The following is a 14709-nucleotide window of genomic DNA, read 5'->3' on the forward strand; positions in this document are numbered from 1 at the left end:
CTTCTGGCCTACAAAGTAAAAATATTGCATATTACAGTAACACTTAAAGTCTGAACTTGCAGTAAAATATTGGGACTACTATATATTATGTAAAAACTTTGGGGGGTTCTATATCACATATAAAAATCACTAAAACACATGCAACATTTCGTGTTGTATAATTTGCATAAGTGGAAGCATAACAGCAAACATACACATAATTGGCAAAATATATCACATTATAAATACACCGATTGAAAAAAAGAAAAGGACTACACAAAATCAAGCATCTCTGGAAATAATTTTATTGAAGGACAGATGGATAAAAACTTAAGTACATCTCAATGACAATTGCCCAAATTCTAAAACAACACTGAAGTCCAGCAATTCAGTTGTTTCATTATGTTAAAGATAATTATTTGCAAATCTTTTATAATTTATAAGCATTGTTAAAGAAAAAGGGCTGAATCTACACAACAGTGTATTTGTACATAAACTAGAGGTTCTGGTTTCTAAATGTGACTCAAGCAGCAATACTGAGACTTTTCTACTGGGATGAAGTGGAATAAATATGAATTCTAAGATCGTGCTTACCTGTATTTCTTAACAAGAGAGTAACATCCACAATCATAATCATTCCAATATAACCTACTTAAGGAAATACACTTCAACTAGTTTTGGAACAAGAACATTGGTTATGATCTTAACCAGAGGATACAATAGGATTTACTATTTGACTACTAGCGAAGCAAAAGCTAATCTGATTGATATAAGCTCAAATTGAACTAAATGGTCATGTCACATATATGGATGGCATTAGTTTGTGCCTGATGCAACCATCTTCCTCCCAAATATAACTTTTATATACTTACATAACTAATAAACAGCACAATCTCTTCTAGACACTCCTAAACCAGTAGGAGTGTAAAAGATAATCGGTTGTAATCTCAATGAGCATTCTGATCCCTCTATGCTTATGTTATCATTGTTGTTTATTGGAGACAGAGAGCAGCTGCTAAAAGCCAATTTTAGACTAGTATGAAGTGATGAAACACTAACACAAGAATTTTAACATGCCTAGCTGCAGGTGGTCAGCTTACTATGTTTTTATTTAAACATTTAATCAATTCAATTATTTTAAACTGTATTCACAAATTCTAAAAATAATGTATATATGATACTCAACATTATTTAAACTGAATTATATGCAGGGGTATTCTATATAAATAATTTTAGATTAACAAATACTATACTGATTTCACAAAACAGCTTCCTGTATACTGATGTACAGAATTTAAAAATTAACATTTAAAATCAATAATTTTTTACTGCATTACCTACAATACTGGAAAGAACTGCAATACAATAAGCAAAACAGAGAGGTACTCTAAATTCATATTTTATTTTAAGAATTTTGAATGTTGGACTTGTGTTTCTTAGTATAAAAAAATTATGACATGCAATCTGGACACCAGCAATTAGCCATGTTGGTGCATGTGAGATAATATGAATAATAATACTTCTTACTGAAATACAGTAGTTCTGGTCACACAACCTGTCTTGGCACTAAAATTGGCACTGTAACAAAATAGTCATCAATACTGTCAACAGGATGACTGTAACATACACTGAAATTAGAACGAATGATTTTTACAGGAAAATCTACACCAGAATTCAGACTAATGATAAACCACTAGCAGTGTATTGAAACAACAAAATGAAGGTCATTGTATTCTATATAACATACGTGTCACTTGAGATTCCAGATCCTTAAGGCTACATACAGTATTTACTGGTATGATTTGTCTTCTTGCCTAGTTCTGAAGTGTACATAAAAATATACAGAACAGGTGTCTTACTCTAGACTGGATCTATATACAAAGGAATATGGAGTTAGGAAAAATGTCTCAGGTTGGTGATATACAGTATTGCCAAATGCATGACTATAGAAGATGTGACCTTTACAATGATTCTCATCTGGCAACACAGGTGATATGACATGAGTATGACATCAACTCTGAACAATCCTTAGGTGACTCGCAGAAAGGAGCCCACAGCTACAAACAATTTCTACGTCCCAGGAGTTTCCACACTTTGAACCTCAAATAGGCTCCAGTGAGATTCACTCTCTATTAGTGGAGATTTAATTACAATTGCTAAAACTAGATTAAATACCTAAAAATCATACTTATTTTTAACAAAACTAAACAAGTGGCTACCTATAAGTAAGAAATGACTGCCATTTTAATCAAACACAACTGTTACATTATCTATAACTTATCACTGTTACTGGAAATTTTATGTCCTGAAATTTGTTCAAGAGGTAAGCAGCCACGATATCTTGTTTCATACTATGGGCTTCAGACTAAGTTTTGTATGCCTGAAGAGTTACAAACACTCAAGGGACACTCGACTGTATCACAGGTTTTGAAGGGTGTGGGTGTATTTGGTGCTCACACTCATTCATGCACAGCAGGCTGACCCACTTTAACAACCGTACACACGTGTATGACATGGAGCGCTTCACCCCTATTTATTAAATTTATCACTGAGTTTGTGAAATCTGCACAGAATGTATCACTGTTCACTTTTTAAAAAAGATTCAATGTACATATATATTTTTAATGGAAATGTATTTAACAGCATACAGTAGTTTACCATTTCAAGGAAATGCATTTTCCTTGTATGGAATAGTCTGATACACTTAGTACTGTACTGGGCACTAGTTTGGAACAGTTAATTAAAAAGTTTTTAATTATCCAGATGAAGCCTAGTATATGTTTCACTTGGTGGTATGTCTAGCCCATGCCATACGTTGCAGTTGAGCCAATGTTTCCTGTCGGGAAACTCGCTCACTAGCAGTACGTGTGATGGGTCCATTCAGGTTGCGGGGTGTGCCAAGTGGTGTAGGCCCATAAAGACCAAAAGTAACAGCATCTTCTGGTACTTGTGCCAAACGTTGAGTTTCCATGGAGTAGAGCTGAGCCACAGCCTGTGTAACACTTTCTCCTGAAGACTGACCACTGCTATCTCGTTTAGGATCACTCTCGCTGCTGAGGGAAAGTGTACTGCTGCACTCGTCGTAGCGTTGACCTGCCCGGGGCCGTGGAACTCCTTGCAGCTTAGGATTCATGAGTGGTTCCTGTTGGGGCACAGCCAGGGTTACTCCCCCAGCAATGAATCCCTCACTTCCCCACACAGGTAAAGGGTGTATTAATGTTCCCATCTTTGTTGTCCGAGGCGAGGGTTCACATGAGTGAGAAACAGAGCTGGATTCATACTGGGGTCCAATAGGTGGCTGATAAGCCCCTAGAAGGGAGGTTGCAGAACTGACTGGGGATGAATGTGATGGGAAAAGGAAAGTACGTTGAGCTATGCCAGGCGAGGGTGTGGGTGGGGGTTCAGGGGAGCAGTACAGGAGGGATGCCGGACCTCCAAGATCCAACGCTGCCGCTAACTGGCTACTGTGGCCAGGGCTGGCATCGGTCACCAAGAGCTGGCCAGAGAGAGAGCATGAGTTGGCCACTCGCTGCAGCAGCCACTACACACCATGCTTCTGCAAACAAAAATTACTACTGAGCCATGCATACCTCATCACAAGGTCATTTAGCCTTAGTGGACCTCTGTGCTCAGAATCCATGGTGAAGTCAGGTGTTAGGCTCTACTGCAGCAGTTAGTCACATCAAACAGAGTCAATAGTTAAAATATAGTTTACTACAGGAATTCTCACAACACAGGAACTAAAAATTTACACACAGCAGCATGCAACTTATGAAATGTCAATGATATTCTAAATACTTCAGTACTTTATTGACACTAATCTGATACAGGAACAGTCCTCGCTATTAATTCTGCAACTATTATTGTAATCAATATTTAAAGAAAAATGATAAGAAACTACATACTGCACATGAAATTTTGTGACACTCGTATCCTACACTGTCAAACCATAAAATAGCTTTTCTTTTAGTATGCTCTATCCACACATCTAGAGGCTATTTTACGGTAACAGTGTAAGATACAAGTGTCTCAAGATTTCATATACAGTAGCTTTTTATCATGTTAGGGTAAAACTAGAAAATGCAGTTGTGGTGTGGTATATAGGCCTTAAAAAGTATGAAAAAATATGAAAAAACTCATAGAGAATCCTCACTGGCAGAAAAGAGGAAAAGAACTGACATGATAATTAATCACATACAGGGTCATGAAAGGACACAGAATAAAAAAAAAGATTTCTTTACATCATGAACATGGATAACAGGAGGCAACATTTGTACACACGAGAAAAGACAGCACTAAAAGGGTACTAGATATTCTTTTCACAGTGAAAGAACAATGGAATGGGTTAAGGGAAGAGGCATTAAGTGATACAAGGAATGAAAATTAATAAAATACTGTACTATCACTTGTCTTTGCAGAGGTGAGCAGATATGACAGTTTAGATGTCACTATAAACAGCAAATACAGTGGACCCTTGAATTTCATCCCCCCTTGAATATCGTGAATTTTGGAAATCTGCGACTTTTTTCATCAAAATATTGGCTTGATTTTCGTGATTTGGCTTACAAATCGGTGGTCGTATGAACGCCCCCTGGTAATGGGCAATGCTCCTGCTCATCCTCCAGACTTGGAAGAGCAAATGGTGAAGGAGTTTAACTTTATCACAGTGAAGTTCTTGCTCCCTAACCCTTTGACTGTTTCGGCCGTATATATACGTCTTACGAGCCAGTGTTTCGGACATATACATACTCAATAATTCTAGCAGCTTCAAGTCAAGCAGGGAAAAGCTGGTAGGCCCACATGTGAGAGAATGGGTCTGTGTGGTCAGTGTGCACTGTATAAAAAAAAATCCTGCAGCACACAGTGCATAATGAAAGAAAAAAACTCCAACTGTGTTTTTAGATTAAAATGCCGACTTTGAGGTGTATTTTCCTATAGTATTTATGGTTGTATTCTCGTTTTCATGGTCTCATTTGATAGAATGGAAAACATATTACAGAAATAGAGATGATTTTGATTAGCTTCATGATGAAAATAACCTTGAAATTGAGCTCAAAGTAGCAGAAATGTTCGATTATTACCAATGTTCAAGAGTAAGCAAATCACACCACACGTCAACTGGGGAGTCTAATATTCTTTCACTAGTGCACTGATATTATTTATACCATTTTTACAATAATGCAGTAGTCTGCATAACAGTAAATCTTCTATTTTTTGTGTGAATAAAAAATCAAAACAGAAAGCAAGAGTAATATAAGAGGGGCCTGGAGATGTGACCAATGAACAGAGGATATGTTATTTTAGTGCCAAGAATGTATTGTTTATTCTGGACCCTATTTTGAAATTGGCATCTTTTTTAATTTGCATGAAATTGGCCAAATTGCCAATTTCTGACAACTTTATTGGGTAGTTAAAATCAGTAAATTGGCGGTTTGTTGTACTTAATTGATAGAAAAAGTAGAGTTCTAAAGAAATAGCTATGAGTTTGGTTGACTGGAACAATGGAATTAGCTGAAAATGGACACTCAAAGTCGGTAAAATCGCCGATGCGTATATATTGCCGAGATTGCTAACTTCGCAGAAGCGTAATTCCGTAAGTTTTTGATCAAATTTCATACTTTTGGTGTCATTACCATCGGGAAAGGATTCTGTATCATTTCATAAGAAAAAGAATTTTTTATCCCAAAAATTTTTCGACACCAGGAGACACTTCAGGATTTGGGGTTGCAACAGTCAAAGGGCTAATACCACTCCTCTCCTCTAGCCTATGGACCAGCAGATCATTTCAAACTTCAAAAATCTCTACACCAAAGCAATGTTTCAAAGGTGCTTTAACATAACCTTGGACTCTGAACTGACCCTAAGAGAGTTCTGGAAAGATCACTTCAATATCCTCCATGCATAAACCTTATAGTAAGGCTTGGCAGGGAGTGACTTCCAGGACGATGAACTCTGCTTGGAGAAAATTGTGTCCTCAACAAAGATTTTGAAGGGTTTGAGGCTGACCATGACAACCCTATGCCAGTTGTGGAATCTATTGTGGCATTGGAGAAGTCACTGGGGTTGGAGGTTAGTGGCAAGGATATGGAAGAGTTGATGGAGGACTACAATGAAAAGCTAACCACTGAAGAGCTGCTAGACCTTAATCTGCAACAGCAACAGACCACAGCTCAGGAAATTGCTTCAGAGGAAATTCTCTTCAGAGATTAAGGAGATGTATGCAATGTGAACTAGGATGGAAAGATCTGTGGAGGAACATCACCCTGACAAAGCTGTTGCAGGCCGTGTATGCGACATCTTGTCTCATTTTAGGCAAATTTTAAAGAAATGCCAGAAGCAGACTTTTCTGGAACAATTTTTTGAGTGACAGGGGTCCAGTGACTCTCAAGTTGGTCCTAGTGGCATTAAAAAATAATGAAGGGAAGTAACCACAGAAAAGGAATTGGTACATGAAGTCTTTGTGGATGGGGATTCCCCTTCCAAACAATAATAGCTCTTCTGTCCTCTCCCCTCCTGTCTTCCACACATCAACTCTTCAATAAAGGTAAGTGTCAAGTTATTATTGTTTTATTCTTCATGTCTCATTGTTTTCTGTGTAGATAAATGTACATTTAACCCTTAAAGGGTCCAAACAGATCGACGTTCAAATCCGTAGTGCTCCAAAAGTAGATCTACGTATTTTTTACATATTTTCAAATATAACAAAAAAGAAATGTAGATAAAAGTTTTTTTTACACATTTTCAAATGTAAAACAAGAAAGAAGATCTACTTTTTTTTACATACTTTCAGATGTTGAAAAAACTTATATATACGTTTGGACCATTTAAGGGTTAATGTAAAAAAAATATTTTTTTTAATACTTTTGGGTGTGTGAACCAGATTAATTTGATTTACATTATTTCTTATGGGGAAAATGGTATTGAAAATAGTGAATTTTGAATTTTGGCAGACTCTCTGGAACGGATTAATCATGAAATTCAAGGGTTCACTGTACTCCAGACCCCTCCTTTACCCTTTGACTGTCACAAGCCCCTTTCTGAAACTGTCATTCTGTCGCAAAAGTTTTGGAAAAAAAAAAATTATTTTTCTTATGAAATGATAGAGAATCTTTTCCCGATGGTAATGACTTCAAAAGTCCGAAATTTGGTCGAAAACTCACGGAATTACGCTCCCGTGAAGTTAACGGTCTCAGCGACATATATGCATCGGTAATTTCGCCGACTTTGAGCCCTGTATTTGGCCAATTCCGTTGTTCCAGTTGACCAAACTCATAGCTATTTCTTTAGAACTCCACTTTTTTTATCAGTTAAGTATAAGAAACCGCCCATTTACTGATTTGAACTACCCAATAAAGTGATCAGAATTGGCAATTTGGCCAATTTCATGCAAATTAAAAAAGATGCCAATTTCAAAATACGGTCTAGAATAAACAATGTAGACATTCTTGGCACTAAAATAACATATCCTCTGTTCATTAGTCACGTCTCTAGGCCTCTCTTGTATTATTATTGCTTTCTATTTTGATTTTTTATTCATACAAAAAAAGTACAAAATTTACTGTTATGCAGACTACTGCATTATTGTAAAAATGGTATAAATAATATCAGTGTACTAGTGAAAGAATATTAGACTCCCCAGTTGACGTGTATTGGACGTGTGGTGTAATTTGCTTACTCTTGAACATTGGTAAAAATTGAACATTTTCGCTACTTTGAGCTCAATTTCAAGGTCGTTTTCATCGTGAAAACAATGAAAATCATCTCTATTTCTGTAATATGTTTTCCATTTTATCACTTGAGACCATGAAAACGAGAATACAACGGTAAATACTATACGAAAATACACCTCAAAGTCGGCATTTTAATCCCCCCAAAAAAAGGGTCAGTTTTTTTTTCTCATTATGCACTGCATGCTGCAGGATTTTTTTTATGTGGTGCACACAGACTCATTCTCTCACATGTAGGCCTACCAGCTTTCTCCTGCTCGATTTGAAGCTGCTAGAATTTACGCGTATAAATATGTCAGAAACAGTGGCGTGTAAGACGTATATATACGACATAAACAGTCAAAGGGTTAAAGTGCAGGCATTATACTTCCCACCTCCGGGACTCAAATCCAGCTAATCAGTTTCCCTGAATCCCTTCACAAAATATTACCCTGCACACAGGAAAATGTTGCCTTATTAAAAACTCATTCTGTAATGTGTCTTTTCTTGGCTATTGTCAGTAGTATGCCATTTGGATCCAGTTCATATTGATGATGAAATTTCATGTGGAACACAAATACATTAACCCTCCTCTTTTAATTAAACATTTATCTAAATCCTTTTTAATTTTGTATGTATTTCTAATGAGAAAGATGTAGACTACTGTAGTGTAACAGATGTGAAACATATCAATACTTTGCTAAATACTTTGGTTATTTCTACTTTATTTTAGTATCTATATCTATATCATAAAGGAAGCAGATCATGTGCTTCTATTAAATCTTTATTATGTAACTATAACCTGTTCCTTTAAAATGAACTGTACTGTACTATAAGATAACTTTAATAAAAAATATCAAGTTCTGAAAAGCCAAATTATCTTCAGAAGTTTTATGAACAATGCAAAAATTACAAATCACAAAGTAAAATTTAATAAGCACATAACATTCTCCTTTATTATGAACTATTAGATCTGTCAACTTGAATAAACAAAAGGTAAGTAAAATGTCAAACCAGGCCATCTAGTTAGTCTATGGAGCTGACCAGCTCTTAAGGACCATACCATAAGTCATTTTCAAGAAGAGTGAATTTCTCCTTTGCTTTTTGATAATAAAAAGTGCATGTTCAAATAAAATTATACCTATATGTAAAAATCAGGGAAATATAAAAAAAAAAAAATCTAATCATGTTATTATAATTAAATAATAAGCTGAGCTATTTTTGAAACAAGCTAATCAGCAACTTAGGAAAAATATATAACAATAAAAGCAAACAAAGCAACAGGCTGTCATAGCATTCAAATTATAAAATAAAATGGATATCAATATGACACGTTTATTAATATCTTTTACTACAGAATTATTTAAGACTCTTTTTTTTTAGGCAAAGTCAGACAATATATTGACTTGAACAGTGATAATATATTTCAAATGTATTGTACTTCAGTATTAACTGCAGATTTCATAAATTCTGAAAACAATGTTACCTTAAACATCAAACAAGTGTAGTAGTGTGTACCTGTGATTTTATCTCGGGTGGTGTTGGGAGTAGGTGCGTAGTCCCTGTGATGCCTCCACTGCCTGCTAGCTTCAACTCCAGATCACGAACTTGAAGAACTAATGCTTGAATATGCTCTAATAGTTCTTTATTGTGAACTAAGAGTTGATGGGTACGAGCCTAAAAAAAAAAAAAAGCTTTAGACAAAATGATACATAATGACTAAAAGTTAAATTTGTACATTTAGAAGGAATCAAGGATACAAGTAATAAATTTCATTTGCTTAACATTAGTAAATGTAATCTGTAGGAGCCTTATTTTTCTCCCCCTGAAAGTTGACTGTTTTATAATTAATTACCATATGTACTATATGTACATTCATATTTAAGCAAAGTACCTATGTCTTTTGCAAGCTTTTTTTTTTTTATTTTCATTTGCCTGATAAGCTGCAAAAGACCATACTTAGAACAAGAACTTGACCTAAAATTATAGTAGTTCTGTACAGGTAACAAGTTACTGATACACTTCAACTACAGTTTACAATAGTGACTAAATTATAATCAGTGGTGTATTCTTATTTAATTATTAATACTGTATTAGTATTTTGTAATGTAACGGAGTAATATAACTCACAGATGTGACTGCAACAAACTAATATCTGTAAACTCTAACACACAAATTGATAACTACTACTGTATATAAAAAGTAGAGTACAGTCCTGTAATCTCACATTTAATGACTGTTTACCTAAAAATTGGCTTAGCAAATAAAGATACATTTGGGAACAATTTTGCTTAGAGACCACCTGTACCATGCTTAGCAACTTGATGCATGCAAGAACTAATTGAGCACATTTGGCAGGTGGGTCATGTGCCTAGGTGCTGTGACTGGAGTTTAAAGATTTGGTGCAAAAGAAATGTGAGGTTGCAGAATGTATTACACTAATTGATTAAAGGTGTGTAGCAACTTGCATATCACTGAGTGGTGAAACTGCAAGTTCAGATGATGACACTAATACTGCCTTGCATGATGATATGTACTGCAAACTCAAGACAGTGGTGACTACACACCTCAGTAAATATTCAGTACTTATGAAAAAGGATTTTTTTTTTAATTGTAAAATCACCGGCTCATAAGTAAAAGAGTTTATTCCTCTGATATTAAGTGGGACAAGACTCGCAAGGGTTTTTTTTTGATGTGAAAATACTTACACAATTCTAACACCTGTAGTGTTCCTAAACATACCGATAAACATTAACAATATGTCAGAAAGACACTATAAAGCTACCTGAGCCTCCAGTCTTGCAGCAGTCTCTGCTGCCAATTGGTCACGCAAAAGATGAACTTGAGAGACTGCTGCTTGAGTTTGCTGCTGCTGTTGCTCAAGCTGCTCTCTTAGTAGCTGTAATTCATGATGTACTGAGAGTGGTGTACCCGCCATGGGTAATGTGTCACCCGAAGGTAAAGGTTCACTTAGTGGAGAAGCATAAGTCTCACCACCACCCTGCAAAGACAATCAGTAATATAATAGTTTAATATGACAAGCACTCTTTCACATGATAAAAATTCTGTTTATATCTCTATCTCTAAATACAAACACACACACACACACACACACATTATATATATATATACAGTGGACCCCCGGTTAACGATTTTAATCCGTGCAAGAGGGGTAATTGTTATGCGAAATAATCGCTATGTGAATGAATTTTCCCCATAAGAAATAATGGAAATCAAATTAATCCGTGCAAGACACCCAAAAGTATGAAAAAAAAAATTTTACCACATGAAATATACATTTTCCCACACACAAAGAGAAGGATACATGCACAATAGTAGAGTAGTACATGCACAGTATATATTGTGCATGTACTAGTCTACTAAATGAAGAATAAATGACACTTACCTTTATTGAAGATGCAGCAATGACTGATGAGACACTGTGTCCTGGGAGTGCCTTTTCCTCCTGAGTACTGTAGGTCCTGTTTGGCATTTTCTTCCAGAACAGGCCTTATCACACTGTGTATGCCACTACGATTCTTAAATCTCTCAAACCAACCTTTGCTGGCTTTAAATTCACCAATATGAGCACTAGTTCCAGGCATTTTTCCCTGTTCACCTGGGTGTTAGTCGACTTGTGTGGGTTGCATCCTGGGAGACAAGATTAAGGACCCCAATGGAAATAAGTTAGACAGTCTTCGATGACACTGACTTTTTTGGGTTATCCTGGGTGGCAAATCCTCTGGGGTTAATTGTTTCTTGGTATTCTCAATAAGCCACACCAACAACGGTGCTACAGCAGCAGCAGCAGCTGACAGTGCAGCAGCAGCAGCAGCTGACAGTGCAGCAGCAGCAGCAGCTGTACCACCAATAGTAGCGATGGTTGATTGGGGTTTATTATACAACCTGGCCAGCTCGGAGACATGCACTCCACTTTCATACTTATCAATGATCTTTTTCTTCATCTCTATTGTAATTCTCACCCTTATTGCTGTAGGGTTGGCACTAGAAGCTTTCTTGGGGCCCATGGTCACTTATTTTCCAGAAAAAGCACCGAAAACACTGTAATAATACGAAATATTCCGATTGTATGCTTGGATGTTACCGCGGAGGCTGGCTGGTAAACAATGCCACCGGCGGAACATGTGAGCGTGGCTCAGGCCGCACATTGGACGCGTCTCGGACGAAAATCGGTAAGCGGGTTTTTAAGCGGTATGTGAGGCAAAATTTTTGCAATTAAAGTAAGCGGTATGCGAAATAATCGCTATGTGATGCCATCGTTATGCGGGGGTCCACTGTATATATATTTACACCTACCATCCGACTTACGACCTGCTCGACTTACGACCACTCGACTTACGACCTGCTCGACTTACGACCACTCGACTTACGACCGTGTTTTTTATGCCAAATTTCTGGAAAATAAACAACTATTTGTGTTGTACACAGTGTTTATCCTAAAGCTTACAGTATAAAATACAGTACTAACAGCATAAAAAGTGAAGTAAGACATGAAATACCAAAATAAAACAATAAAATAAAGTAATTACAAAAATGTTTTGTTGATATTCAGTAGTAAAGTTCGACTTACGACCATTTCGACTTACGACCAGTTTCTCGGAACCGAACTCGGTCGTAACTCGGATGGTAGGTGTGTGTGTGTGTGTGTATATATATATATATATATATATATATATATATATATATATATATATATATATAGGTAGTAGGTTGGTAGACAGCAACCACCCAGGGAGGTACTACCGTCCTGCCAAGTGAGTGTAAAACGAAAGCCTGTGATTGTTTTACATGATGGTAGGATTGCTGATGTCTTTTGTCTGTCTCATAAATATGCAAGATTACAGGCATGTCTTGCTACTTCTACTTACACTTAGGTCACACTACACATACATATACACATTTATTCATACACACTCATCTGAGTTTTCTTTGATTTTATCTTAATAGTTCTTGGTCTTATTAATTTTCCTTTTATATCCATGGGGAAGTGGAATAAGAATCTTTCCTCCGTAAGCCATGCGTGTTGTAAAAGTCAACTAAAATGCCGGGAACAATGGGCTAGTAACCCCTTTTCCTGTAAAGATCACTAAAAAAGAATAAGAAGAAGAAAATTGTCAAAGTGGGAAGTCTGAATGTGCGTGGATGTTGTGCAGATGATAAGAAAGAGATGATTGTGGATGTTATGAATGAGAAGAAGCTGGATGTCCTGGCTTTAAGTGAAACAAAGCTAAAGGGGGTGGGAGAGTTTCAGTGGAGAGGAATAAATGGGATTAGGTCAGGGGTTTCAAATAGAGTTAGAGCTAAAGAAGGAGTAGCAATAATGTTGAAGGATAAGCTATGGCAGGAAAAGAGGGACTATAAATGTATTAATTCAAGGATTATGTGGAGTAAAATAAAGATTGGATGTGAAAAGTGGGTTATAATAAGCGTGTATGCACCTGGAGAAGAGAGAAGTGTAGAGGAGAGAGAGAGATTTTGGGAAATGTTGAGTGAATGCGTGGGGAGTTTTGAATCAAGTGTGAGAGTAATGGTGGTTGGGGATTTCAATGCTAAAGTGGGTAAAAATGTTATGGAGGGAGTAGTAGGTAAATTTGGGGTGCCAGGGGTAAATGTAAATGGGGAGCCTTTAATTGAGCTATGTGTAGAAAGAAATTTGGTAATAAGTAATACATATTTTATGAAAAAGAGGATAAATAAATATACAAGGTATGATGTAGCACGTAATGAAAGTAGTTTATTAGATTATGTATTGGTGGATAAAAGGTTGATGGGTAGGCTCCAGGATGTACATGTTTATAGAGGGGCAACTGATATATCGGATCATTATTTAGTTGTAGCTACAGTTAGAGTAAGAGGTAGATGGGAAAAGAGGAAGGTGGCAACAACAAGTAAGAGGGAGGTGAAAGTGTATAAACTAAGGGAGGAGGAAGTTCGGGTGAGATATAAGCGACTATTGGCAGAAAGGTGGGATAGTGCAAAGATGAGTAATGGGGGGGTTGAAGAGGGTTGGAATAGTTTTAAAAATGCAGTATTAGAATGTGGGGCAGAAGTTTGTGGTTATAGGAGGGTGGGTGCAGGAGGAAAGAGGAGTGATTGGTGGAATGATGAAGTAAAGGGTGTGATAAAAGAGAAAAAGGTAGCTTATGAGAGGTTTTTACAAAGCAGAAGTGTTATAAGAAGAGCAGAATATATGGAGAGTAAAAGAAAGGTAAAGAGAGTGGTGAGAGAGTGCAAAAGGAGAGCAGATGATAGAGTGGGAGAGGCACTGTCAAGAAATTTTAATGAAAATAAGAAAAAATTTTGGAGTGAGTTAAACAAGTTAAGAAAGCCAAGGGAAAATATGGATTTGTCAGTTAAAAACAGAGTAGGGGAGTTAGTAGATGGGGAGATGGAGGTATTAGGTAGATGGCGAGAATATTTTGAGGAACTTTTAAATGTTAAGGAAGAAACAGAGGCAGTAATTTCATGCACTGGTCAGGGAGGTATACCATCTTTTAGGAGTGAAGAAGAGCAGAATGTAAGTGTGGGGGAGGTACGTGAGGCATTACGTAAAATGAAAGGGGGTAAAGCAGCTGGTACTGATGGGATCATGACAGAAATGTTAAAAGCAGGGGGGGATATAGTGTTGGAGTGGTTGGTACTTTTGTTCAATAAATGTATGAAAGAGGGGAAGGTACCTAGGGATTGGCGGAGAGCATGTATAGTCCCTTTATATAAAGGGAAAGGGGACAAAAGAGATTGTAAAAATTATAGAGGAATAAGCTTACTGAGTATACCAGGAAAAGTGTACGGTAGGGTTATAATTGAAAGAATTAGAGGTAAGACAGAATGTAGGATTGCGGATGAGCAAGGAGGTTTCAGAGTGGGTAGGGGATGTGTAGATCAAGTGTTTACATTGAAGCATATATGTGAACAGTATTTAGATAAAGGTAGGGAAGTTTTTATTGCATTTATGGATTTAGAAAAGGCATATGATAGAGTGGATAGAGGAGCAATGTGGCAG

At 36.7% G+C, this 14709-nt stretch overlaps 1 protein-coding gene across 3 annotated transcripts; it reads right to left on the minus strand.

The window, feature by feature from the left end:
- Positions 1–268: 268 nt before the first annotated feature.
- LOC128691964 (carboxyl-terminal PDZ ligand of neuronal nitric oxide synthase protein) lies at positions 269–10686 on the minus strand (the record flags this gene model as incomplete). Of its 3 annotated transcripts, none has more annotated exon segments than XM_053780954.2 (3): positions 269–3121; positions 9204–9362; positions 10471–10686. In XM_053780954.2, coding segments are annotated over 3 exon segments (735 nt in total), but the record flags the coding sequence as incomplete, so codon positions are not given.
- Positions 10687–14709: the final 4023 nt, after the last annotated feature.

The sequence above is a fragment of the Cherax quadricarinatus genome, chromosome 9, assembly GCF_038502225.1.
Source record: "Cherax quadricarinatus isolate ZL_2023a chromosome 9, ASM3850222v1, whole genome shotgun sequence".
NCBI classification, from domain to species: Eukaryota; Metazoa; Arthropoda; class Malacostraca; order Decapoda; family Parastacidae; genus Cherax; species Cherax quadricarinatus.